Source organism: Bufo gargarizans, chromosome 6 (assembly GCF_014858855.1).
Source record: "Bufo gargarizans isolate SCDJY-AF-19 chromosome 6, ASM1485885v1, whole genome shotgun sequence".
NCBI lineage: Eukaryota > Metazoa > Chordata > Amphibia > Anura > Bufonidae > Bufo > Bufo gargarizans.
The window spans coordinates 378,341,349-378,366,513 of record NC_058085.1 but is presented as its reverse complement, the minus strand read 5'-3'; the positions used below and the strand labels follow the sequence as shown (position 1 = coordinate 378,366,513).

The following is a 25,165-nucleotide window of genomic DNA, read 5'->3' as shown; positions in this document are numbered from 1 at the left end:
GCACCGTGCCGGGTCATGCCCGCAGGGTACCTCACCTTCATCTAGATTATAGGGGTGCGGGGGGGTCAGGACTGGTCCTGCTGTGGGAGTGGGGGGGGTGAGTATTGGTCCTGCTGTGGGAGTGGGGGGGTGAGTATTGGTCCTGCTGTGGGGGGGGGGGGTGAAAATTGGTCCTGCTGTGGAAGTGGAGGGGGGTGGAGGGGGTGAGGATTGGTCCTGCTGTGGGGGGGGGGGGGGGGGGAATTGGTCCTGCTGTGGAAGTGGAGGGGGGGGGGTGAGGATTGGTCCTGCTGTGGGGGGGGGGGGGGGTTAGGATTGGTCCTGCTGTGGGGGGGGGGGGGTTAGGATTGGTCCTGCTGTGGGAGTGGGGGGAGGGGGGGGGTAGGATTGGTCCTGCTTTGGGAGTGGGGGGGTTGGGATTGGTCCTGCTGTGGGTGTGGGGGGGGATTGGTCCTGCTGTGAGGAGGGGAGGATTGCCGCTGGTCCCCTCCCCCTGCCGTTCCTGGTCTGCCATGCCAGTGGGGGTGCAGCGATGCCATTGAGCAATGCCCCCACATAGCAGCGCCTGCACCCCAATACTGCCCCCCTCTCTTCATCGCTCCCCTTGATCTCCTCCTATAGAACTGCATAACCAGGCAGTTACCTATCAGGATCCTGGGAAAGCTGGGTTTGCTCCATATTGGTCATCACCCAGCTTTCCCAGAACCAGATACTTATGGGCCTGCTGCTGACCTGGCACCGAGTCCCAGTGCTGCGCCCCTCACACGCCTTATTGTGCAGCCTGGTGGGATGGAGACTGGGGCCCCCTTGTCTATAAATAGATAGATGGGGGCCCGGCAGTCAGACCCCCCCTTCCATACAGTGGGTAGACGGTAAATATTTATGGCCTGAAAACCCCTCTAACTGTACATCATATTAAGGCCATGCTGGTTCTAATACTCCAGTCACACCCAGAGCTGCGTTTACAGAGTTTGCCTCCTGTATACCGCCATCGGGGCTCCCACCATTCCCCGTGTCAGCGCCACGTCTTGGACAGTGTGTGTAGAGACGCTGTTGACGGGGATTGGAAACACAATTGTCATTTTATTTAATCATTTCCAGAAGGAATAAGAGAGTAACATCACAATGTGGATGCATCGCTGGGAATACACCGGCTGTGAGGGGGGCGCCTCTTTACAGGGGTCGTACAGGATTAGAAACCATGGCTACTTTAATCCAGGAACAGCGCCTCCCCAGTCCGTGGGTTGTGTCTGGTATTGCAGCTTTGCTCCATGGAAATGAATGGGGCTGACCTGTGATACCGCACACGACCTCTGGGCAGGGGAGGCGCTGTTTTTAGAAGAATGGAATGTGATGATGAAAAAAATAAATATATAATAATTGCTTAGCCACTAAGGAGTTAAGATACTTTTCTTGCTGAGTTCGTTGGCATGTTACTTTGTCATCTCTGCTTGCTGTCAGCGAATTGGAACATTCTTGTTTACTTCCTCACCTAGCCCTGCTCAGGGATTGTTACAATGTATCCAGCCATAAAATTCTCTGTCAGCTGCTACATTGTAGCATTAACTGAACATCTGATGTGGCCCCTGAGACCCCTGGAAAACAGCGGCATTTGCTGCCAGATTTATAGCGGGGGCGTCCTCCTGTGTCCGGGCCTGATGTTCTCATCCGTCTTTCCACAGATACTGAATGTCATATAAATCTGCGTTCTGTGGAGTTTTATTCCCCTGCTTCCTCTTCTCACATTCCTGCGTCATTCTTACTCTTGTTCTGGCATTCTGTACACAAACCAGGAGGCTCAGGATGAGCACAACTATGGTATCTACCCAATATAGGAAGCTGCAGGGAATTATGGGAAGGGACCGTGACTATAAATGATGAATCCACGGTCTCTGTGGAGGGAGATCTGCAGACCATTGCTCTTAGTCCTCACAATTGAAGGTGTTAATGGTGACAGGGTTAATGATAACATCCCTGGTGGTCTATGGTGGTGACAGGGTTAATGATAACCTCCCTGGTGGTCTATGGTGGTGACAGGGTTAATGCTGACCTCCCTGGTGGTCTATGGTGGCGACAGGGTTAATGATAACATCCCTGGTGGTCTATGGTGGTGACAGGGTTAATGATAACCTCCCTGGTGGTCTATGGTGGTGACAGGGTTAACGATGACCTCCCTGGTGGTCTATGGTGGTGACAGGGTTAATGATAACATCCCTGGTGGTCTATGGTGGCGACAGGGTTAATGATAACATCACTGGTGGTCTATGGTGGCGACAGGGTTAATGATGACCTCCCTGGTGGTCTATGGTGGTGACAGGGTTAATGATAACCTCCCTGGTGGTGACAGGGTTAATGATAACCTCCCTGGTGGTCTATGGTGGTGACAGGGTTAACGATGACCTCCCTGGTGGTCTATGGTGGTGACAGGGTTAACGATGACCTCCCTGGTGGTGACAGGGTTAATGATAACCTCCCTGGTGGTCTATGGTGGTGACAGGGTTAACGATGACCTCCCTGGTGGTCTATGGTGGTGACAGGGTTAATGATAACATCCCTGGTGGTCTATGGTGGTGACAGGGTTAATGATAACATCCCTGGTGGTCTATGGTGGTGACAGGGTTAATGATAACCTCCCTGGTGGTCTATGGTGGTGACAGGGTTAACGATGACCTCCCTGGTGGTCTATGGTGGTGACAGGGTTAACGATGACCTCCCTGGTGGTCTATGGTGGTGACAGGGTTAATGATGACCTCCCTGGTGGTCTATGGTGGTGACAGGGTTAATGATAACATCCCTGGTGGTCTGGGGTGGTAAATGGATTAATGGTGATCAGTGTCGGACTGGGGTGTCTAGAGCCCACCAGAACTGTTGTCGGGAAATCTGTGACACTAAGGCCTCATGCACACGACCGTTCTGTTTTTTGCGGTCCGCAAATCGCGGATATGCGAAAAACGGAAGCTGCCCGTGTGCCTTCCGCAATTTGCGGAAAGGAATGGGCGGCCCATTGTAGAAATGCCTATTCTGGTCCGCAAAACATACAAGAATAGGACATGCTATATTTTTTTTGCTGGGCCTCGGAACGGAGCAACGGATGCGGACAGCACACGGAGTACTGTCCACATCTTTTGCGGACCCAATGAAGTGAATGGGTCCGCATCCGAGCCGCAAAAACTGCGGTTAGGATGCGGACCAGAACAACGGTCGTGTGCACGAGGCCTAAGTCCACGGCGTCCACATACCAGCAAAGTGGATGAAACCAGACCCACAATACAATTCACAGCAAAAACTGGACTGCGGTGCGGTCTCTGAGCACAGATAATGTAGTAGATGTCACCTGCAGTCCTATGTAACACCACAGACAACACAGTGATAACTCTCTGAGTACAGATAATGTAGTAGATGTCGCCTGCAGTCCTATGTAACACCACAGGTCACACAGTGATAACTCTCTGAGTACAGATAATGTAGTTGATGTCACCTGCAGTCCTATGTAACACCACAGATAACACAGTGATAACTCTCTGAGTACAGATAATGTAGTAGATGTCACCTGCAGTCCTATGTAACACCACAGATAACACAGTGATAACTCTCTGAGTACAGATAATGTAGTAGATGTCGCCTGCAGTCCTATGTAACACCACAGGTCACACAGTGATAACTCTCTGAGTACAGATAATGTAGTTGATGTCACCTGCAGTCCTATGTAACACCACAGATAACACAGTGATAACTCTCTGAGTACAGATAATGTAGTAGATGTCACCTGCAGTCCTATGTAACACCACAGACAACACAGTGATAACTCTCTGAGTACAGATAATGTAGTAGATGTCGCCTGCAGTCCTATGTAACACCACAGGTCACACAGTGATAACTCTCTGAGTACAGATAATGTAGTTGATGTCACCTGCAGTCCTATGTAACACCACAGATAACACAGTGATAACTCTCTGAGTACAGATAATGTAGTAGATGTCACCTGCAGTCCTATGTAACACCACAGATAACACAGTGATAACTCTCTGAGTACAGATAATGTAGTGGATGTTACCTGCAGTCCTATGTAACACCACAGATAACACAGTGATAACTCTCTGAGTACAGAGAATGTAGTAGATGTCACCTGCAGTCCTATGTAACACCACAGATAACACAGTGATAACTCTCTGAGTACAGATAATAGTGGTCTACAGTGGTAAAGGGGTTAACGGGGACATCCCTGGTGGTGTATGGTGGTAAAGGGGTTAACGGGGACATCCCTGGTGGTGTATGGTGGTAAAGGGGTTAACAGGGACATCCCTGGTGGTCTTGGTGGAGCCCCCGCAGGCAGCACAATCCTGGTTATGTCTGGGCTGTAATGTCAGGCGGCGCCTGCTTGCTGATGGTTTCCTTCCTCTCACACTTCTCTGGTTGTTCGCAGGGTCCAACACCTGGCTGGTGCATGACACGCGGGGGGCCATCGTGCAGGGAGGATACGGCCACACCAGCGTCTACGACCCGATCACCAGGTCTGCGTATGTGCACGGAGGATACAAAGCCCTGCCCGGCAACAAGTACGGCCTGGTGGACGACCTGTACCGATACGAAGTCAACACCCGCACCTGGTGGGTTCAACAATAGAGTGCAAGCTCATGATGTTACAATGTCATATTCTCTATAGTCCAGACCAGCGCTGTATTCGGAGTCCACGGGGGCCGCGCTACCGCGCGCTGATGTCACCGGGGAGCAGTGATGGGGTCACCATTGACCGCGAGGACGTTATGGGGGTTCAGTTCATTCTAGTATTAGAATTCCATTATCAAGAGCTTTGTTACAATGTATCAGTCTGGAGTCTGGGCTCTCAGAGCATTGTCCAGACTGGATACAATTGTAGCAAACCCTCAGCTACTGCAAGTAGAAGTCAAGATGGGTTTTTAACCTCAGGATGTAGAATGCTTCCATTCACCGACAGCAAGCAGAGGGTTCCTAGATCCTTCAGTTTTACTATGCAGTGCTCCAGTCTGGCACTGCAGGGGTTACCAGTGACATCTGGCGCTTGCTTTGCAGAATAGACTGCACAAACACTGACTCTAAGCTGTTGATCCAGCATGGTTCCTTACGGGATGAGCGGCGCCCGGATTGTCCGCGCACTCGTACGTTGACCTTTCCTTCCCAGCACCTCGGATGATTAAGCTCCTTCTCTCACTCACTGGTTTAATTTGTGCCTGGAGAGGCCATGACGCCCCCACCTGACCCGGGGGGCTGCTGCGGGAGGAGGGGGCATCGCGCTGGAAACGCTTGTGTCTGGGATGACTGGACGGATGAAAATGCGACAAGCCGGGGGCAAATCACTAACATTGAAATTAAGCTGCACTTCCCCTTTAAGGCAGATACGTGCCAGGCCGGGGAGCTGCCCCGGGGTCCTCGCTGCAGTTACACCAGACCCCTGAATGGTGGCGCTGCAGTGATCTTATCTCTACAGACCAGCGCTGCATTAACCAGGCAGGAGCTGTAATCGGTCGACCTGTGATAGGACAGAGGGGCATATCGCCACAGCGGGCCCCGTGCAGACACTGAACAAGCAGGGCGGTTTCCCTTTAAGAGGCGCAGTCTCGGGGCTTCAGCACCTATATCTATAGATTGTGCTGCACGTTCTCTGCTCAGATAGAGGAGGAGGCGACGTCTCAGCTCACAGATAATGAACCCCCAGAGCAGCGCTCGCTGACCGCATGTTTATTCATAAGTATCACAACCACAGGGCAAGAATTAAGCAAATCTGTTACCCCAGAAAGGGCAGCTCCGGCCCCGGGCCCCCGACCTTTCCCATGGAGGCCGCGTCAGTTATTAACACTTTATTTTCCCGTCTGTATCTCTTTATATTATGACCTTTTTTGTTCCCATTTACGTTTTTTCACGCCACAACCTGCATCTCATTTCTCTCCCACTGAAACTTTCTGCATCAAATCTTAAGGCCCCTGCTTGCTGTCGGTGAATGGAGACGTTTTGCTTATATCCAAAGTGTAAAAAACAACAACTACTCATTCTGACCTAATACTTCTCGCAGATGAAGTTTTGTTACAATTGTATCCAGGCTGACCAGACTGATACATAGTAACAAACAGGCGAGCGGCGTGCTCCTTGGCTCTCAGGGACATTGTAACAAACCCCCAGCAGTGAGAAATATTAGGTCAGGGCAGGTTGTCAGCCTCCTGTCCTGGAGCAGAACCTCTCTATTCAGTGACAGCCAGCAGAGGTCTTGGGACTTGTGTAGAATTAGACGCCTGTCGTGTGTTGTGGTGACTTTTCCCTTCGCGTTCCAGGATGATCCTGAAGGAGAGCGGGCTGTCGCGGTACCTGCACTCTGCCGTGCTGATCAGCGGCGCCATGCTGGTGTTTGGCGGCAACACGCATAACGACACGTCCCTGAGCAACGGCGCCAAGTGCTTCTCAGCAGACTTCCTGGCCTATGACATCGGTGAGTGTTAACCCTTTCCCTGCCAGCAACCCTGTGCCCTGCCATTTACTTCCTCCAATCCAGTACTAGTGACTGGCGCCGGATTATCAGACATCTGATGGCGGATTAAAGGAATGTTAGTGGTAGTAGTGAGGATGATGGGAGTAATGTTCCTTCTGTTTAGTATTTTACGTATACATTTTCCTTGGTACTTCTTTAGCCTCCTTCAGGCGACCGCGCGTTTCACGGTGGCAGCTGCTTATTATCTACGAGAGGTAACAATGGGCTGCTCGGCTGTAATGGACTCTGCGCCGTGTATTATAACTGGTGATTAATCCCCCGCAGCGAGAACATTGCCGTACACTTCTGATAAATGGCGCAGTGGTTCCGAATATCACATCATGCTTTATGCTGCAGTCACATCCAGAGCTGCATCCACAATTCAGCCTCTCTCGTTACATAACTGCCACCTACTGGATCCTTGTCTGCACAGCGCCTGTCCTGCTGGAGATGTTGTGTTCACACCTGGCTGATCTACACTGCGTCTCCCACAATGCAGTGTACCTGGGGGGGGGGGGGGGGGGGGCTACGGGCCCAGAATTAGAACTGCAGCTCTGGAGGTCACTGAGTTACAAGATCTATACCCGCAACATTGAGAATGCCGCACTGATGTCTACTGTGGTACACGTGGCATGATGTAACAGCATCAATGTGTCTGCAGCTCTCAGTGTGACTGGAGTACAAAGCATGATGACTGCTGCTCTACATGTGTTCAGAGTACAGAACATTATGTAAGAGTAAGTTTGCGAGTGCCGCTTCGGATGTCACTAGAGTATACAGAACAGTATAATAGCAGAATTGTGAATGCAGCTCCGAAGTTGATTGTAGTATGAGACACTACAGCATGATGGTGATTGCAGCTCTGGGTGTAACTGGAAGAGGAGATATGATGCAATAGCAGAATTGTGAATGCAGCTCTGTACGTGTCACAGCAGAATAGTAGATCTACCCCTGGCTATAACTGGAGTATAAGGAACAGTGTAAAAGCAGAATTGTGAATGCAGCTCTGGATGTAACTGGAAGATAAGACATGATGCGACAGCACAATGGTGAACGCAGCTTTGGATGTGTCACAGCAGAATAGTAGATCTACCCCTGGCTATAACTGGAGTATAAGGAACAGTATAAAAGCAGAATTGTGAATGCAGCTCTGGATGTAACTGGAAGATGAGACATAATGCAACAGCAGAATTGTGAATGCAGCTCTGGATGTAGCTGGAAGATAAGACATGATGCGACAGCACAATGGTGAACGCAGCTCTGTACGTGTCACAGCAGAATAGTAGATCTACCCCTGGCTATAACTGGAGTATAAGGAACAGTGTAAAAGCAGAATTGTGAATGCAGCTCTGGATGTAACTGGAAGATAAGACATGATGCGACAGCACAATGGTGAACGCAGCTTTGGATGTGTCACAGCAGAATAGTAGATCTACCCCTGGCTATAACTGGAGTATAAGGAACAGTATAAAAGCAGAATTGTGAATGCAGCTCTGGATGTAACTGGAAGATGAGACATAATGCAACAGCAGAATTGTGAATGCAGCTCTGGATGTAGCTGGAAGATAAGACATGATGCGACAGCACAATGGTGAACGCAGCTTTGGATGTGTCACAGCAGAATAGTAGATCTACCCCTGGCTATAACTGGAGTATAAGGAACAGTATAAAAGCAGAATTGTGAATGCAGCTCTGGATGTAACTGGAAGATGAGACATAATGCAACAGCAGAATTGTGAATGCAGCTCTGGATGTAGCTGGAAGATAAGACATGATGCGACAGCACAATGGTGAACGCAGCTTTGGATGTGTCACAGCAGAATAGTAGATCTACCCCTGGCTATAACTGGAGTATAAGGAACAGTATAAAAGCAGAATTGTGAATGCAGCTCTGGATGTGATGTATTTTGGGAGGACTGGAGTAGTGTAATACAGAGCAGTCTTCAGCCTGTCGGAGCCCGCGTCCGTCTGGTGCGTGGAACCTGCAATTAGATCTTAATTGTCACCTTCATCGTCAACATCTCCCATGATTCCCCGTTACAATGGCGGAGGAGGGGCAGGTGATATTGTGCGCACAATGAGCCTCCAGTCCGTTTTTTTTGTCGATACTAAATTACCGCTTCCTTTCACGGCAGCCGCGCTTATACCGGCGAAGAAAGAGCGTAATCATATTTACTTTCTGCGGCTTTAAGGTTCCGGACCATTGTGCAGCTTTATTTTCTTCCTTTATTTGGCGCTTTTCTCCCGCTCCGATCGGACGCTGTAATAACGGTGTTCAGTGAGCACTTCGGCGCTTTTACAGGGAAGCTTGATTAACTGGGAATGGCGAGAAGAGAAGCCCGTGCCGCCGCTGTATGGCTGGCGGTGGAGCATCCGCAGCAATCAAGGAGAAGCGGCTAATTCTCTCCGGTAAAAGCCGCATTTATCCGCACGTTCTGGCGAAAGAAGCAAATCAATCGCAAACACTCAGATAATGGAGCCATTAACTGCCCCGTTTCGCCCACGCCGCCGCTGGCCCCTCCCACATCTGAGAAGCTTGACTTTCATACTGGAGCATGAGGCGCATTGTTCTGTTCAGATGAAGCCACTTACCTCCGTGCCATTGTGTCCGGGAAAGTAGGTCTCATTTACCAGCAAATTATTACATAGGACTGCGCCTGTTTACAAAAGAGCCACCAGAAAGAAGCGAAATGAGGCGGTTTTATTGGTGTTACTAAGTCGCTGCTGCTTCTCGTGCTCTTATCTGGAGGGGGGGGGGGGCGCAGACCCATTACAGCGAATGTAACAAAGTATCAACAAAACAGACTGAAAAGTAACAAAGTGTCCAAGTGTCTCTTAAAGGGGAGAGGCTGCATTCTGTACATGTCCACCAGGGGGCACCAAGTGATATACAGTGCGGTCCGATGACATGTGGGGGGCTGTATGCTCATATATCAGTGGCTCTCCGGCTGTTCATAGCTACAACTCCCAGTATCCCCGGACAGCCACAAGCTGTTCTAGGTTTGTAACAGCTGGAGAGCCACGGAGAGAAGGCGAGTGTCTTTGACATCAGTAATCCCCAGGGACATTCCTGGTAGTCCAGCAATTAGCGAGTCCTATAGTCTGGAATTCCTCACCATCCACTCCTGGATTGACCAAAAAAAAACAAAAAACTGCACTAAAACCCGCACGTGTGATTGCTGCCTGATTCGACTACATATGAGCATCCAGAGGCATGCAGACTTTTGCAGTGGCTGTGTGATTAGTATTAGCAACAATCATCCCAGTCTTGACATTGGACGGAGGCGTCACCGGAAAGTGAACGTATTATGTGCGGTGGAACGTGGCCAGGAGGAACCTCACTGCAGCAGATGTCGCTCTCAGGCCGAACAGGTGCCGACTGCCAAGGACAGTTCTCAGCCGAAGCTTTTGATTGATGCACAAGGTGAAAAGCAGAAAGAGTTCAGAGCCCCGGGTGCTCCTGGAGCTGCTCCCAGAATGCAGCTTGTACGGTGGCGGAGGTCACAGCCGCAGGTGCCCCGAGAACACAGCTTGTATGGTGGCGGAGGTCACAGCCGCAGGTGCTCCCAGAATGCAGCTTGTACGGTGGCAGAGGTCACAGCCGGAGGTGCTCCGAGAACACAGCTTGTACGGTGGCGGAGGTCACAACCGCAGGTGCTCCGAGAACACAGCTTGTACGGTGGCGGAGGTCACAGCCCCGGGTGCTCCTGGAGCTGCTCCCAGAATGCAGCTTGTACGGTGGCGGAGGTCACAGCCCCGGGTGCTCCTAGAACACAGCTTGTATGGTGGCGGAGGTCACAGCCGCAGGTGCTCCCAGAATGCAGCTTGTACGGTGGCAGAGGTCACAGCCGGAGGTGCTCCGAGAACACAGCTTGTACGGTGGCGGAGGTCACAACCGCAGGTGCTCCGAGAACACAGCTTGTACGGTGGCGGAGGTCACAGCCCCGGGTGCTCCTGGAGCTGCTCCCAGAATGCAGCTTGTACGGTGGCGGAGGTCACAGCCCCGGGTGCTCCTGGAGCTGCTCCCAGAATGCAGCTTGTACGGTGGCGGAGGTCACAGCCGCAGGTGCTCCGAGAACACAGCTTGTACGGTGGCGGAGGTCACCCCAGGTGCTCCCAGAACACAGCTTGTACGGTGGCAGAGGTCACAACCCCAGGTGCTCCGAGAACGCAGCTTGTATGGTGGCGGAGGTCACAGCCGCAGGTGCTCCGAGAACACAGCTTGTACGGTGACAGAGGTCACAGCCTCAGGTGCTCCGAGAACACAGCTTGTAGGGGGCGGAGGTCACAACCCCAGGTGCTCCGAGAATGCAGCTTGTACGGTGGCGGAGGTCACAACCCCAGGTGCTCCCAGAATGCAGCTTGTACGGTGGCGGAGGTCACAGCCTCAGGTGCTCCGAGAACACAGCTTGTAGGGGGCGGAGGTCACAACCCCAGGTGCTCCGAGAACACAGCTTGTACGGTGGCGGAGGTCACAACCCCAGGTGCTCCGAGAACACAGCTTGTATGGTGGCGGAGGTCACAGCTGCAGGTGCTCCGAGAACACAGCTTGTAGGGGGCGGAGGTCACAACCCCAGGTGCTCCCAGAACACAGCTTGTATGGTGGCGGAGGTCACAACCCCGGGTGCTCCGAGAACACAGCTTGTATGGTGGCGGAGGTCACAGCCTCAGGTGCTCCCAGAACACAGCTTGTACGGTGGCGGAGGTCACAACCCCAGGTGCTCCCAGAACACAGCTTGTATGGTGGCGGAGGTCACAGCCCCGGGTGCTCCGAGAACACAGCTTGTACGGTGGCGGAGGTCACAACCCCAGGTGCTCCCAGAACACAGCTTGTATGGTGGCGGAGGTCACAACCCCGGGTGCTCCGAGAACACAGTTTGTATGGTGGCGGAGGTCACAGTCTCGGGTGCTCCTGGAGCTGCTCCCAGAATGCAGCTTGTACGGTGGCGGAGGTCACAGCCGCAGGTGCTCCCAGAACACAGCTTGTATGGTGCAGAGGTCACAACCCCAGGTGCTCCCAGAATGCAGCTTGTACGGTGGCGGAGGTCACAGCCCCTTGTGCTCCTGGAGCTGCTCCCAGAATGCGGCTTGTGTTACAGTGGAGGTCACAACCCTGGGTGCTCCGAGAACGCAGCTTGTATGGTGGCGGAGGTCACAACCCCGGGTGCTCCGAGAACGCAGCTTGTACGGTGGTGGAGGTCACAGCCCCGGGTGCTCCCAGAATGCAGCTTGTATGGTGGCGGAGGTCACAACCCCAGGTGCTCCCAGAACACAGCTTGTACAGTGGCAGAGGTCACAGCCGCAGGTGCTCTGAGAATGCAGCTTGTAGGGGGCGGAGGTCACAGCCGCAGGTGCTCCCGGAATGCAGCTTGTATGGTGGCGGAGGTCACAACCCCAGGTGCTCCCAGAACACAGCTTGTACGGTGGTGGAGGTCACAGCCCCGGGTGCTCCCAGAATGCAGCTTGTATGGTGGCGGAGGTCACAACCCCAGGTGCTCCCAGAACACAGCTTGTACAGTGGCAGAGGTCACAGCCGCAGGTGCTCTGAGAATGCAGCTTGTAGGGGGCGGAGGTCACAGCCGCAGGTGCTCCCGGAATGCAGCTTGTACGGTGGCGGAGGTCACAGCCGCAGGTGCTCCGAGAACACAGCTTGTATGGTGGCGGAGGTCACAACCCCGGGTGCTCCTGGAGCTGCTCCCAGAATGCAGCTTGTACGGTGGCGGAGGTCACAGCCGCAGGTGCTCCGAGAACACAGCTTGTACGGTGGCGGGGGTCACAACCCCGGGTGCTCCGAGAACACAGCTTGTATGGTGGCGGAGGTCACAGCCGCAGGTGCTCCGAGAACACAGCTTGTATGGTGGCGGAGGTCACAACCCCGGGTGCTCCTGGAGCTGCTCCCAGAATGCAGCTTGTACGGTGGCGGAGGTCACAGCCGCAGGTGCTCCGAGAACACAGCTTGTACGGTGGCAGAGGTCACAGCCGCAGGTGCTCCGAGAACACAGCTTGTACGGTGGCGGAGGTCACAGCCGCAGGTGCTCCGAGAACACAGCTTGTACGGCGGCGGAGGTCACAGCCGCAGGTGCTCCGAGAACACAGCATGTAGGGGGCGGAGGTCACAGCCGCAGGTGCTCCGAGAATGCAGCTTGTACGGTGGCGGAGGAGGTCACAGCCGCAGGTGCTCCTGGAGCTGCTCCGAGAATGTGGCGGAGGAGGTCACAACCAACCACCACCTCTGAATGCTTTTTACTGGACACACGTGTTGGAGTTTTAGAACTGGAAGCAGGAGGTGTTATCCTGCAGAGCGATCCGCGCCGGTCACTACACCCGATCCTTGCAACCAGTGCAATGTTCTACAAGCAAGTGGGGCAATAACGGAGCAATAGACGCGGCTCCTTATAGGAAAGAGCGGCGCTCGCCAGGGAAACCGCTGTAATCACCGAGGGTTAACAAAGGAAGAAGAACGGAAGCATCGGCAAATACAGGACTATGAACACCACGAACAGGACAGGAGTCACCTGCAGTCCTATGTAACCCCACAGATAACACAGTGATAACTCTCTGAGTACAGATAATGTAGTAGATGTCACCTGCAGTCCTATGTAACACCACAGATAACACAGTGATAAGTCTCTGAGTACAGATAATGTAGTAGATGTCACCTGCAGTCCTATGTAACACCACAGATAACATAGTGATAACTCTCTGAGTACAGATAATGTAGTAGATGTCACCTGCAGTCCTATGTAACACCACAGATAACACAGTGATAAGTCTCTGAGTACAGATAATGTAGTAGATGTCACCTGCAGTCCTATGTAACACCACAGATAACACAGTGATAACTCTCTGAGTACAGATAATGTAGTAGATGTCACCTGCAGTCCTATGTAACACCACAGATAACACAGTGATAAGTCTCTGAGTACAGATAATGCAGTAGATGTCACCTGCAGTCCTATGTAACACCACAGTGAACACAGTGATAACTCTCTGAGTACAGATAATGTAGTTGTAGTAGATGTCACCTGCAGTCCTATGTAACGCATCTCTTGTGTGTATTGTGTCAGATGATTACATACACTGTATTCTCGCGGCCTCTCACTTTCCTTTCCATTTGTTAGCTCGCCCTTTCTGCTATAAGTTCCTGCATAATGAGAAAGTGAGAATGATTTTTTAGATTTTTTTTGCAAATTTATTGAAAAGGAAAATCTAAAATCTCCCGCTGACCTGCAGTTAGTCTTCAGCATCATGTCTGGAGGAGACCAGGCGCCGCTCATCCCCTGCCCAATACCATCCCTACAGTGAAGCATGGTGGTGGCAGCATCATGTCTGGAGGAGACCAGGCGCCGCTCATCCCCTGCCCAATACCATCCCTACAGTGAAGCATGGTGGTGGCAGCATCATGTCTGGAGGAGACCAGGCGCCGCTCATCCCCTGCCCAATACCATCCCTACAGTGAAGCAGCATGGTGGTGGCAGCATCATGTCTGGAGGAGACCAGGCGCCGCTCATCACCTGCCCAATACCATCCCTACAGTGAAGCATGGTGGTGGCAGCATCATGTCTGGAGGAGACCAGGCGCCGCTCATCACCTGCCCAATACCATCCCTACAGTGAAGCATGGTGGTGGCAGCATCATGTCTGGGGGAGACCAGGCGCCGCTCATCACCTGCCCAATACCATCCCTACAGTGAAGCATGGTGGTGGCAGCATCATGTCTGGAGGAGACCAGGCGCCGCTCATCCCCTGCCCAATACCATCCCTACAGTGAAGCAGCATGGTGGTGGCAGCATCATGTCTGGAGGAGACCAGGCGCCGCTCATCACCTGCCCAATACCATCCCTACAGTGAAGCATGGTGGTGGCAGCATCATGTCTGGAGGAGACCAGGCGCCGCTCATCACCTGCCCAATACCATCCCTACAGTGAAGCATGGTGGTGGCAGCATCATGTCTGGAGGAGACCAGGCGCCGCTCATCACCTGCCCAATACCATCCCTACAGTGAAGCAGCATGGTGGTGGCAGCATCATGTCTGGAGGAGACCAGGCGCCGCTCATCACCTGCCCAATACCATCCCTACAGTGAAGCATGGTGGTGGCAGCATCATGTCTGGAGGAGACCAGGCGCCGCTCATCACCTGCCCAATACCATCCCTACAGTGAAGCATGGTGGTGGCAGCATCATGTCTGGAGGAGACCAGGCGCCGCTCATCACCTGCCCAATACCATCCCTACAGTGAAGCATGGTGGTGGCAGCATCATGTCTGGAGGAGACCAGGCGCCGCTCATCACCTGCCCAATACCATCCCTACAGTGAAGCATGGTGGTGGCAGCATCATGTCTGGAGGAGACCAGGCGCCGCTCATCACCTGCCCAATACCATCCCTACAGTGAAGCATGGTGGTGGCAGCATCATGTCTGGAGGAGACCAGGCGCCGCTCATCACCTGCCCAATACCATCCCTACAGTGAAGCATGGTGGTGGCAGCATCATGTCTGGAGGAGACCAGGCGCCGCTCATCACCTGCCCAATACCATCCCTACAGTGAAGCATGGTGGTGGCAGCATCATGTCTGGAGGAGACCAGGCGCCGCTCATCACCTGCCCAATACCATCCCTACAGTGAAGCATGGTGGTGGCAGCATCATGTCTGGAGGAGACCAGGCGCCGCTCATCACCTGCCCAATACCATCCCTACAGTGAAGCATGGTGGTGGCAGCATCATGTCTGGAGGAGACCAGGCGCCGCTCATCACCTGCCCAATACCATCCCTACAGTGAAGCATGGTGGTGGCAGCATCATGTCTGGAGGAGACCAGGCGCCGCTCATCACCTGCCCAATACCATCCCTACAGTGAAGCATGGTGGTGGCAGCATCATGTCTGGAGGAGACCAGGCGCCGCTCATCACCTGCCCAATACCATCCCTACAGTGAAGCATGGTGGTGGCAGCATCATGTCTGGAGGAGACCAGGCGCCGCTCATCACCTGCCCAATACCATCCCTACAGTGAAGCATGGTGGTGGCAGCATCATGTCTGGAGGAGACCAGGCGCCGCTCATCACCTGCCCAATACCATCCCTACAGTGAAGCATGGTGGTGGCAGCATCATGTCTGGAGGAGACCAGGCGCCGCTCATCACCTGTCCAATACCCTCCGTGCAGTGAAGCATGGTGGTGGCAGCATCATGTCTGGAGGAGACCAGGCGCCGCTCATCACCTGTCCAATACCATCCCTACAGTGAAGCATGGTGGTGGCAGCATCATGTCTGGAGGAGACCAGGCGCCGCTCATCACCTGCCCAATACCATCCCTACAGTGAAGCATGGTGGTGGCAGCATCATGTCTGGAGGAGACCAGGCGCCGCTCATCACCTGCCCAATACCATCCCTACAGTGAAGCATGGTGGTGGCAGCATCATGTCTGGAGGAGACCAGGCGCCGCTCATCACCTGCCCAATACCATCCCTACAGTGAAGCATGGTGGTGGCAGCATCATGTCTGGAGGAGACCAGGCGCCGCTCATCACCTGCCCAATACCATCCCGTACAGTGAAGCATGGTGGTGGCAGCATCATGTCTGGAGGAGACCAGGCGCCGCTCATCCCTGCCCAATACCATCCCTACAGTGAAGCATGGTGGTGGCAGCATCATGTCTGGAGGAGACCAGGCGCCGCTCATCACCTGCCCAATACCATCCCTACAGTGAAGCATGGTGGTGGCAGCATCATGTCTGGAGGAGACCAGGCGCCGCTCATCACCTGCCCAATACCATCCCTACAGTGAAGCATGGTGGTGGCAGCATCATGTCTGGAGGAGACCAGGCGCCGCTCATCACCTGCCCAATACCATCCCTACAGTGAAGCATGGTGGTGGCAGCATCATGTCTGGAGGAGACCAGGCGCCGCTCATCACCTGCCCAATACCATCCCTACAGTGAAGCATGGTGGTGGCAGCATCATGTCTGGAGGAGACCAGGCGCCGCTCATCACCTGCCCAATACCATCCCTACAGTGAAGCATGGTGGTGGCAGCATCATGTCTGGAGGAGACCAGGCGCCGCTCATCACCTGCCCAATACCATCCCTACAGTGAAGCATGGTGGTGGCAGCATCATGTCTGGAGGAGACCAGGCGCCGCTCATCACCTGCCCAATACCATCCCTACAGTGAAGCATGGTGGTGGCAGCATCATGTCTGGAGGAGACCAGGCGCCGCTCATCACCTGCCCAATACCATCCCTACAGTGAAGCATGGTGGTGGCAGCATCATGTCTGGAGGAGACCAGGCGCCGCTCATCACCTGCCCAATACCATCCCTACAGTGAAGCAGCATGGTGGTGGCAGCATCATGTCTGGAGGAGACCAGGCGCCGCTCATCACCTGCCCAATACCATCCCTACAGTGAAGCATGGTGGTGGCAGCATCATGTCTGGAGGAGACCAGGCGCCGCTCATCACCTGCCCAATACCATCCCTACAGTGAAGCATGGTGGTGGCAGCATCATGTCTGGAGGGAGACCAGGCGCCGCTCATCACCTGCCCAATACCATCCCTACAGTGAAGCATGGTGGTGGCAGCATCATGTCTGGAGGAGACCAGGCGCCGCTCATCACCTGCCCAATACCATCCCTACAGTGAAGCCATGGTGGTGGCAGCATCATGTCTGGAGGAGACCAGGCGCCGCTCATCACCTGCCCAATACCATCCCTACAGTGAAGCATGGTGGTGGCAGCATCATGTCTGGAGGAGACCAGGCGCCGCTCATCACCTGCCCAATACCATCCCTACAGTGAAGCATGGTGGTGGCAGCATCATGTCTGGAGGAGACCAGGCGCCGCTCATCACCTGCCCAATACCATCCCTACAGTGAAGCATGGTGGTGGCAGCATCATGTCTGGAGGAGACCAGGCGCCGCTCATCACCTGCCCAATACCATCCCTACAGTGAAGCATGGTGGTGGCAGCATCATGTCTGGAGGAGACCAGGCGCCGCTCATCACCTGCCCAATACCATCCCTACAGTGAAGCATGGTGGTGGCAGCATCATGTCTGGAGGAGACCAGGCGCCGACTCATCACCTGCCCAATACCATCCCTACAGTGAAGCATGGTGGTGGCAGCATCATGTCTGGAGGAGACCAGGCGCCGCTCATCACCTGCCCAATACCATCCCTACAGTGAAGCATGGTGGTGGCAGCATCATGTCTGGAGGAGACCAGGCGCCGCTCATCACCTGCCCAATACCATCCCTACAGTGAAGCATGGTGGTGGCAGCATCATGTCTGGAGGAGACCAGGCGCCGCTCATCACCTGCCCAATACCATCCCTACAGTGAAGCATGGTGGTGGCAGCATCATGTCTGGAGGAGACCAGGCGCCGCTCATCACCTGCCCAATACCATCCCTACAGTGAAGCATGGTGGTGGCAGCATCATGTCTGGAGGAGACCAGGCGCCGCTCATCACCTGTCCAATACCCTCCGTACAGTGAAGCATGGTGGTGGCAGCATCATGTCTGGAGGAGACCAGGCGCCGCTCATCACCTGCCCAATACCATCCCTACAGTGAAGCATGGTGGTGGCAGCATCATGTCTGGAGGAGACCAGGCGCCGCTCATCACCTGCCCAATACCATCCCTACAGTGAAGCATGGTGGTGGCAGCATCATGTCTGGAGGAGACCAGGCGCCGCTCATCACCTGCCCAATACCATCCCTACAGTGAAGCATGGTGGTGGCAGCATCATGTCTGGAGGAGACCAGGCGCCGCTCATCACCTGCCCAATACCATCCCTACAGTGAAGCATGGTGGTGGCAGCATCATGTCTGGAGGAGACCAGGCGCCGCTCATCACCTGCCCAATACCATCCGTACAGTGAAGCATGGTGGTGGCAGCATCATGTCTGGAGGAGACCAGGCGCCGCTCATCCTCTGCCCAATACCATCCCTACAGTGAAGCATGGTGGTGGCAGCATCATGTCTGGAGGAGACCAGGCGCCGCTCATCACCTGCCCAATACCATCCCTACAGTGAAGCATGGTGGTGGCAGCATCATGTCTGGAGGAGACCAGGCGCCGCTCATCACCTGTCCAATACCCTCCGTACAGTGAAGCATGGTGGTGGCAGCATCATGTCTGGAGGAGACCAGGCGCCGCTCATCACCTGTCCCAATACCATCCGTACAGTGAAGCATGATGGTGGCAGCATCATGTCTGGAGGAGACCAGGCGCCGCTCATCACCTGCCCAATACCATCCCTACAGTGAAGCATGGTGGTGGCAGCATCATGTCTGGAGGAGACCAGGCGCCGCTCATCACCTGCCCAATACCATCCCTACAGTGAAGCATGGTGGTGGCAGCATCATGTCTGGAGGAGACCAGGCGCCGCTCATCACCTGTCCAATACCCTCCGTACAGTGAAGCATGGTGGGGCAGCATCATGTCTGGAGGAGACCAGGCGCCGCTCATCACCTGCCCAATACCATCCCTACAGTGAAGCATGGTGGTGGCAGCATCATGTCTGGAGGAGACCAGGCGCCGCTCATCACCTGCCCAATACCATCCCTACAGTGAAGCATGGTGGGGCAGCATCATGTCTGGAGGAGACCAGGCGCCGCTCATCACCTGCCCAATACCATCCCTACAGTGAAGCATGGTGGGGGCAGCATCATGTCTGGAGGAGACCAGGCGCCGCTCATCACCTGCCCAATACCATCCCTACAGTGAAGCATGGTGGGGGCAGCATCATGTCTGGAGGAGACCAGGCGCCGCTCATCACCTGCCCAATACCATCCCTACAGTGAAGCATGGTGGTGGCAGCATCATGTCTGGAGGAGACCAGGCGCCGCTCATCACCTGCCCAATACCATCCCTACAGTGAAGCATGGTGGTGGCAGCATCATGTCTGGAGGAGACTAGGCGCCGCTCATCACCTGCCCAATACCATCCCTACAGTGAAGCATGGTGGGGGCAGCATCATGTCTGGAGGAGACCAGGCGCCGCTCATCACCTGCCCAATACCATCCCTACAGTGAAGCATGGTGGTGGCAGCATCATGTCTGGAGGAGACCAGGCGCCGCTCATCACCTGCCCAATACCATCCCTACAGTGAAGCATGGTGGTGGCAGCATCATGTCTGGAGGAGACCTAGGCGCCGCTCATCACCTGCCCAATACCATCCCTACAGTGAAGCATGGTGGGGGCAGCATCATGTCTGGAGGAGACCAGGCGCCGCTCATCACCTGCCCAATACCATCCCTACAGTGAAGCATGGTGGTGGCAGCATCATGTCTGGAGGAGACCAGGCGCCGCTCATCACCTGCCCAATACCATCCATACAGTGAAGCATGGTGGTGGCAGCATCATGTCTGGAGGAGACTAGGCGCCGCTCATCACCTGCCCAATACCATCCCTACAGTGAAGCATGGTGGGGGCAGCATCATGTCTGGAGGAGACCAGGCGCCGCTCATCACCTGCCCAATACCATCCCTACAGTGAAGCATGGTGGTGGCAGCATCATGTCTGGAGGAGACCAGGCGCCGCTCATCACCTGCCCAATACCATCCCTACAGTGAAGCATGGTGGTGGCAGCATCATGTCTGGAGGAGACTAGGCGCCGCTCATCACCTGCCCAATACCATCCCTACAGTGAAGCATGGTGGGGGCAGCATCATGTCTGGAGGAGACCAGGCGCCGCTCATCACCTGCCCAATACCCTCCCTACAGTGAAGCATGGTGGTGGCAGCATCATGTCTGGAGGAGACCAGGCGCCGCTCATCACCTGCCCAATACCTTCCCTACAGTGAAGCATGGTGGTGGCAGCATCATGTCTGGAGGAGACCAGGCGCCGCTCATCACCTGTCCAATACCCTCCGTACAGTGAAGCATGGTGGGGCAGCATCATGTCTGGAGGAGACCAGGCGCCGCTCATCTCCTGCCCAATACCATCCCTACAGTGAAGCATGGCGGTGGCAGCATCATGTCTCGAGGAGACCAGGCGCCGCTCATCTCCTGCCCAATACCCTCCCTACAGTGAAGCATGGTGGTGGCAGCATCATGTCTGGAGGAGACCAGACGCCGCTCATCTCCTGCCCAATACCATCCCTACAGTGAAGCATGGTGGTGGCAGCATCATGTCTGGAGGAGACCAGGCGCCGCTCATCACCTGCCCAATACCCTCCCTACAGTGAAGCATGGTGGGGGCAGCATCATGTCTGGAGGAGACCAGGCGCCGCTCATCACCTGCCCAATACCCTCCCTACAGTGAAGCACGGTGGTGGCAGCATCATGTCTGGAGGAGACCAGGCGCCGCTCATCACCTGTCCAATACCATCCCTACAGTGAAGCATGGTGGTGGCAGCATCATGTCTGGAGGAGACCAGGCGCCGCTCATCACCTGCCCAATACCCTCCCTACAGTGAAGCATGGTGGTGGCAGCATCATGTCTGGGGGAGACCAGGCGCCGCTCATCACCTGCCCAATACCATCCCTACAGTGAAGCATGGTGGTGGCAGCATCATGTCTGGAGGAGACCAGGCGCCGCTCATCACCTGCCCAATACCATCCCTACAGTGAAGCATGGTGGTGGCAGCATCATGTCTGGGGGAGACCAGGCGCCGCTCATCACCTGCCCAATACCCTCCCTACAGTGAAGCATGGTGGTGGCAGCATCATGTCTGGAGGAGACCAGGCGCCGCTCATCACCTGCCCAATACCCTCCCTACAGTGAAGCATGGTGGTGGCAGCATCATGTCTGGGGGAGACCAGGCGCCGCTCATCACCTGCCCAATACCCTCCCTACAGTGAAGCACGGTGGGGGAAGCTTCGTGTCCTGAGTAAAGGGGCTGAAGACGTCAATGTGAGATTTTAGTTTCTCCTCAGTAAATTAATATAGATTTCTCGCCTTCTGTTCTCAGAATGCGAGGACAGTGAGAGGGCGTGAGGACTTTCTGGGTGCAGTGTAAGTCTGTGTCCCCTGATTAGTATAGATGTCTGCAGTTGCGATGCCCCCTCCTCGGCTGCCATTGATTTCTCCCCCGATTCTGTATCATTGGTCTAATTGCTGAGGCAGACATGATGCTCCTGGATGGAGACGGCTGCGCCGATCAATGGAGCGTTCATGTTTCACTGGACAAAAGAGTCAATGAGAGAGAGAGACACTAACCAGTCACTGACCGCTGAGAGACCGCGATAGAACAGAGTCCTCTGACTATAAAGACTGGCTAAATACAGGGATAATGCACACAGTGATGTCACAGTACAGGGATAATACACACAGTGATGTCACAGTACAGGGATAATACACACAGTGATGTCACAGTGCAGAGATAATACACACAGTGATGTCACAGTACAGAGATAATACACACAGTGATGTCACAGTACAGAGATAATACACCAGTGATGTCACAGTACAGGATAATAACACAGTGATGTCACAGTACAGGGATAATACACAGTGATGTCACAGTACAGGGATAATACACACAGTGATGTCACAGTACAGAGATAATAAACACAGTGATGTCACAGTGCAGGGATAATAAACACAGTGATGTCACAGTACAGAGATAATACACACAGTGATGTCACAGTACAGGATAATAAACACAGTGATGTCACAGTACAGGGATAATAAACACAGTGATGTCACAGTACAGGATATACACACAGTGGTCACAGTACAGAGATAATACACAGTGATGTCACAGTACAGGATAATACACAGTGATGTCACAGTACAGGGATAATACACACAGTGAGGTCCACAGTACAGGATAATACACACAGTGATGCACAGTACAGAGATAATACACACAGTGATGTCACAGTACAGGGATAATACACACAGTGATGTCACAGTACAGGGATTAATACACACGTGATGTCACAGTACAGAGATAATACACACAGTGATGTCACAGTACAGGGATAATACACACAGTGATGTCACAGTACAAGGATAATACACACAGTGATGTCCACAGTACAGGATAATACACACAGTGATGTCACAGTACAGAGATAATACACACAGTGATGGTCCACAGTACAGGGATAATACACACAGTGATGTCACAGTACAGGGATAATACACACAGTGATGTCACAGTACAGGATAATAAACACAGTGATGTCACAGTACAGAGGATAATACACACAGTGATGTCACAGTAGCAGAGGATAATACACACAGTGATGTCACAGTACAGGATAATAAACACAGTGATGTCACAGTACAGGGATAATACACACCCAGTGATTGTCACAGTACAGGGATACTACACACAGTGATGTCACAGTACAGAGATAATACACACAGTGATGTCACAGTACAGGGATAATACACACAGTGATGTCACAGTACCGGGATAATACACACAGTGATGTCACAGTACAGGATAATACACACAGTGATGTCACAGTACAGGGATAATACACACAGTGATGTCACAGTACAGGATAATACACACAGTATGATGTCACAGTACAGGGATAATACACACAGTGATGTCACAGTACAGGGATAATACACACAGTGATGTCACAGTACAGGATAATACCCACAGTGATGTCACAGTACAGGGATAATACACACAGTGATGTCACAGTACAGGATAATACACACACCGTGATGTCACAGTACAGGATAATAAAACACAGTGATGTCACAGTACAGGATAATACACACAGTGATGTCACAGTACAGGGATAATACACAGTGATGTCACAGTACAGGGATAATAAACACAGTGATGTCACAGTACAGGATAATAAACACAGTGATGTCACAGTACAGGGATAATACACACAGTGATGTCACAGTACAGGGATAATAAACACAGTGATGTCACAGTACAGAGATAATAACACAGTGATGTCACAGTACAGAGATAATACACAGTGATGTCACAGTACAGGATAATAAACACAGTGATGTCACAGTACAGGATAATAACACAGTGATGTCACAGTACAGGGATAATACACAGTGATGTCACAGTACAGGATAATACACAGTGATGTCACAGTACAGGGATAAACACAGTGATGTCACAGTACAGGGATAATAAACACAGTGATGTCACAGTACAGGATAATAACACAGTGATGTCACAGTACAGAGATAATACACACAGTGATGTCACAGTACAGGGATAATAACACAGTGATGTCACAGTACAGGATAATACACACAGTGATGTCACAGTACAGAGATAATACACACAGTGATGTCACAGTACGGGATAATACACACAGTGATGTCACAGTACAGGATAATACACACAGTGATGTCACAGTACAGAGATAATACACACAGCGATGTCACAGTACAGGATAATACACACAGTGATGTCACAGTACAGGGATAATACACACAGTGATGTCACAGTACAGGATAATAAAACACAGTGATGTCACAGTACAGAGATAATACACACAGTGATGTCACAGTACAGGGATAATACACACAGTGATGTCACAGTACAGAGATAATACACACAGTGATGTCACAGTACAGAGGATAATACACACAGTGATGTCACAGTACAGGGATAATACACACAGTGATGTCACAGTACAGAGATAATACACACAGTGATGTCACAGTACAGGGATAATACACACAGTGATGTCACAGTACAGGGATAATACACACAGTGATGTCACAGTACAGGGATAATAAACACAGTGATGTCACAGTACAGAGATAATACACACAGTGATGTCACAGTACAGGGATAATACACACAGCGGATGTCACAGTACAGAGATAATACACACAGCGATGTCACAGTACAGGGATAATACACCAGTGATGTCACAGTACAGGGATAATACCACAGCGATGTCACAGTACAGGGATAATACACGGGATTAATACCACAGTGATGTCACAGTACAGAGATAATAAACACAGCGATGTCACAGTACAGAGATAATACACACAGCGATGTCACAGTACAGAGATAATACACAGTGATGTCACAGTAGGGATACCAGGTGAGTCACGTACAGGATATACACAGTGATGTCACAGTACAGGGATAATACACACAGTGATGTCACAGTACAGGGATAATACACACAGTGATGTCACAGTACAGGATAATAACACAGCGATGTCACAGTACAGGATAATACACACAGCGATGTCACAGTACAGGGATAATACACAGTGATGTCACAGTACAGGGATAATACACACAGCGATGTCACAGTACAGGGATAATACACAGTGATGTCACAGTACAGAGATAATAAACACAGCGATGTCACAGTACAGAGATAATACACACAGTGATGTCACAGTACAGGGATAATACACACAGTGATGTCACAGTACAGAGATAATACACACAGTGATGTCACAGTACAGGGATAATACACACAGTGATGTCACAGTACAGAGATAATACACACAGTGATGTCACAGTACAGAGATAATAAACACAGTGATGTCACAGTACAGAGATAATACACACAGCGATGTCACAGTACAGGGATAATGCACACAGTGATGTCGCAGTACAGGGATAATGCACACAGTGATGTCACAGTACAGAGATAATACACACAGTGATGTCACAGTACAGGGATAATACACACAGCGATGTCACAGTACAGAGATAATAAACACAGCGATGTCACAGTGCAGAGATAATACACACAGCGATGTCACAGTA

At 52.6% G+C, this 25,165-nt stretch overlaps 1 protein-coding gene across 1 annotated transcript in view; it reads left to right on the top strand.

Moving 5' to 3' along the window:
* The window catches only part of ATRNL1 (attractin like 1), a 130,032-nt gene that overhangs the window by 61,113 nt on the left and 43,754 nt on the right, over positions 1-25,165 (top strand). Inside the window, exons 9-10 of the mRNA XM_044299757.1 lie at positions 4,424-4,607; positions 6,303-6,457. Coding sequence (XP_044155692.1) covers positions 4,424-4,607; positions 6,303-6,457 — 339 coding nt within the window. The remainder of the gene's footprint in view (positions 1-4,423; positions 4,608-6,302; positions 6,458-25,165) is intronic.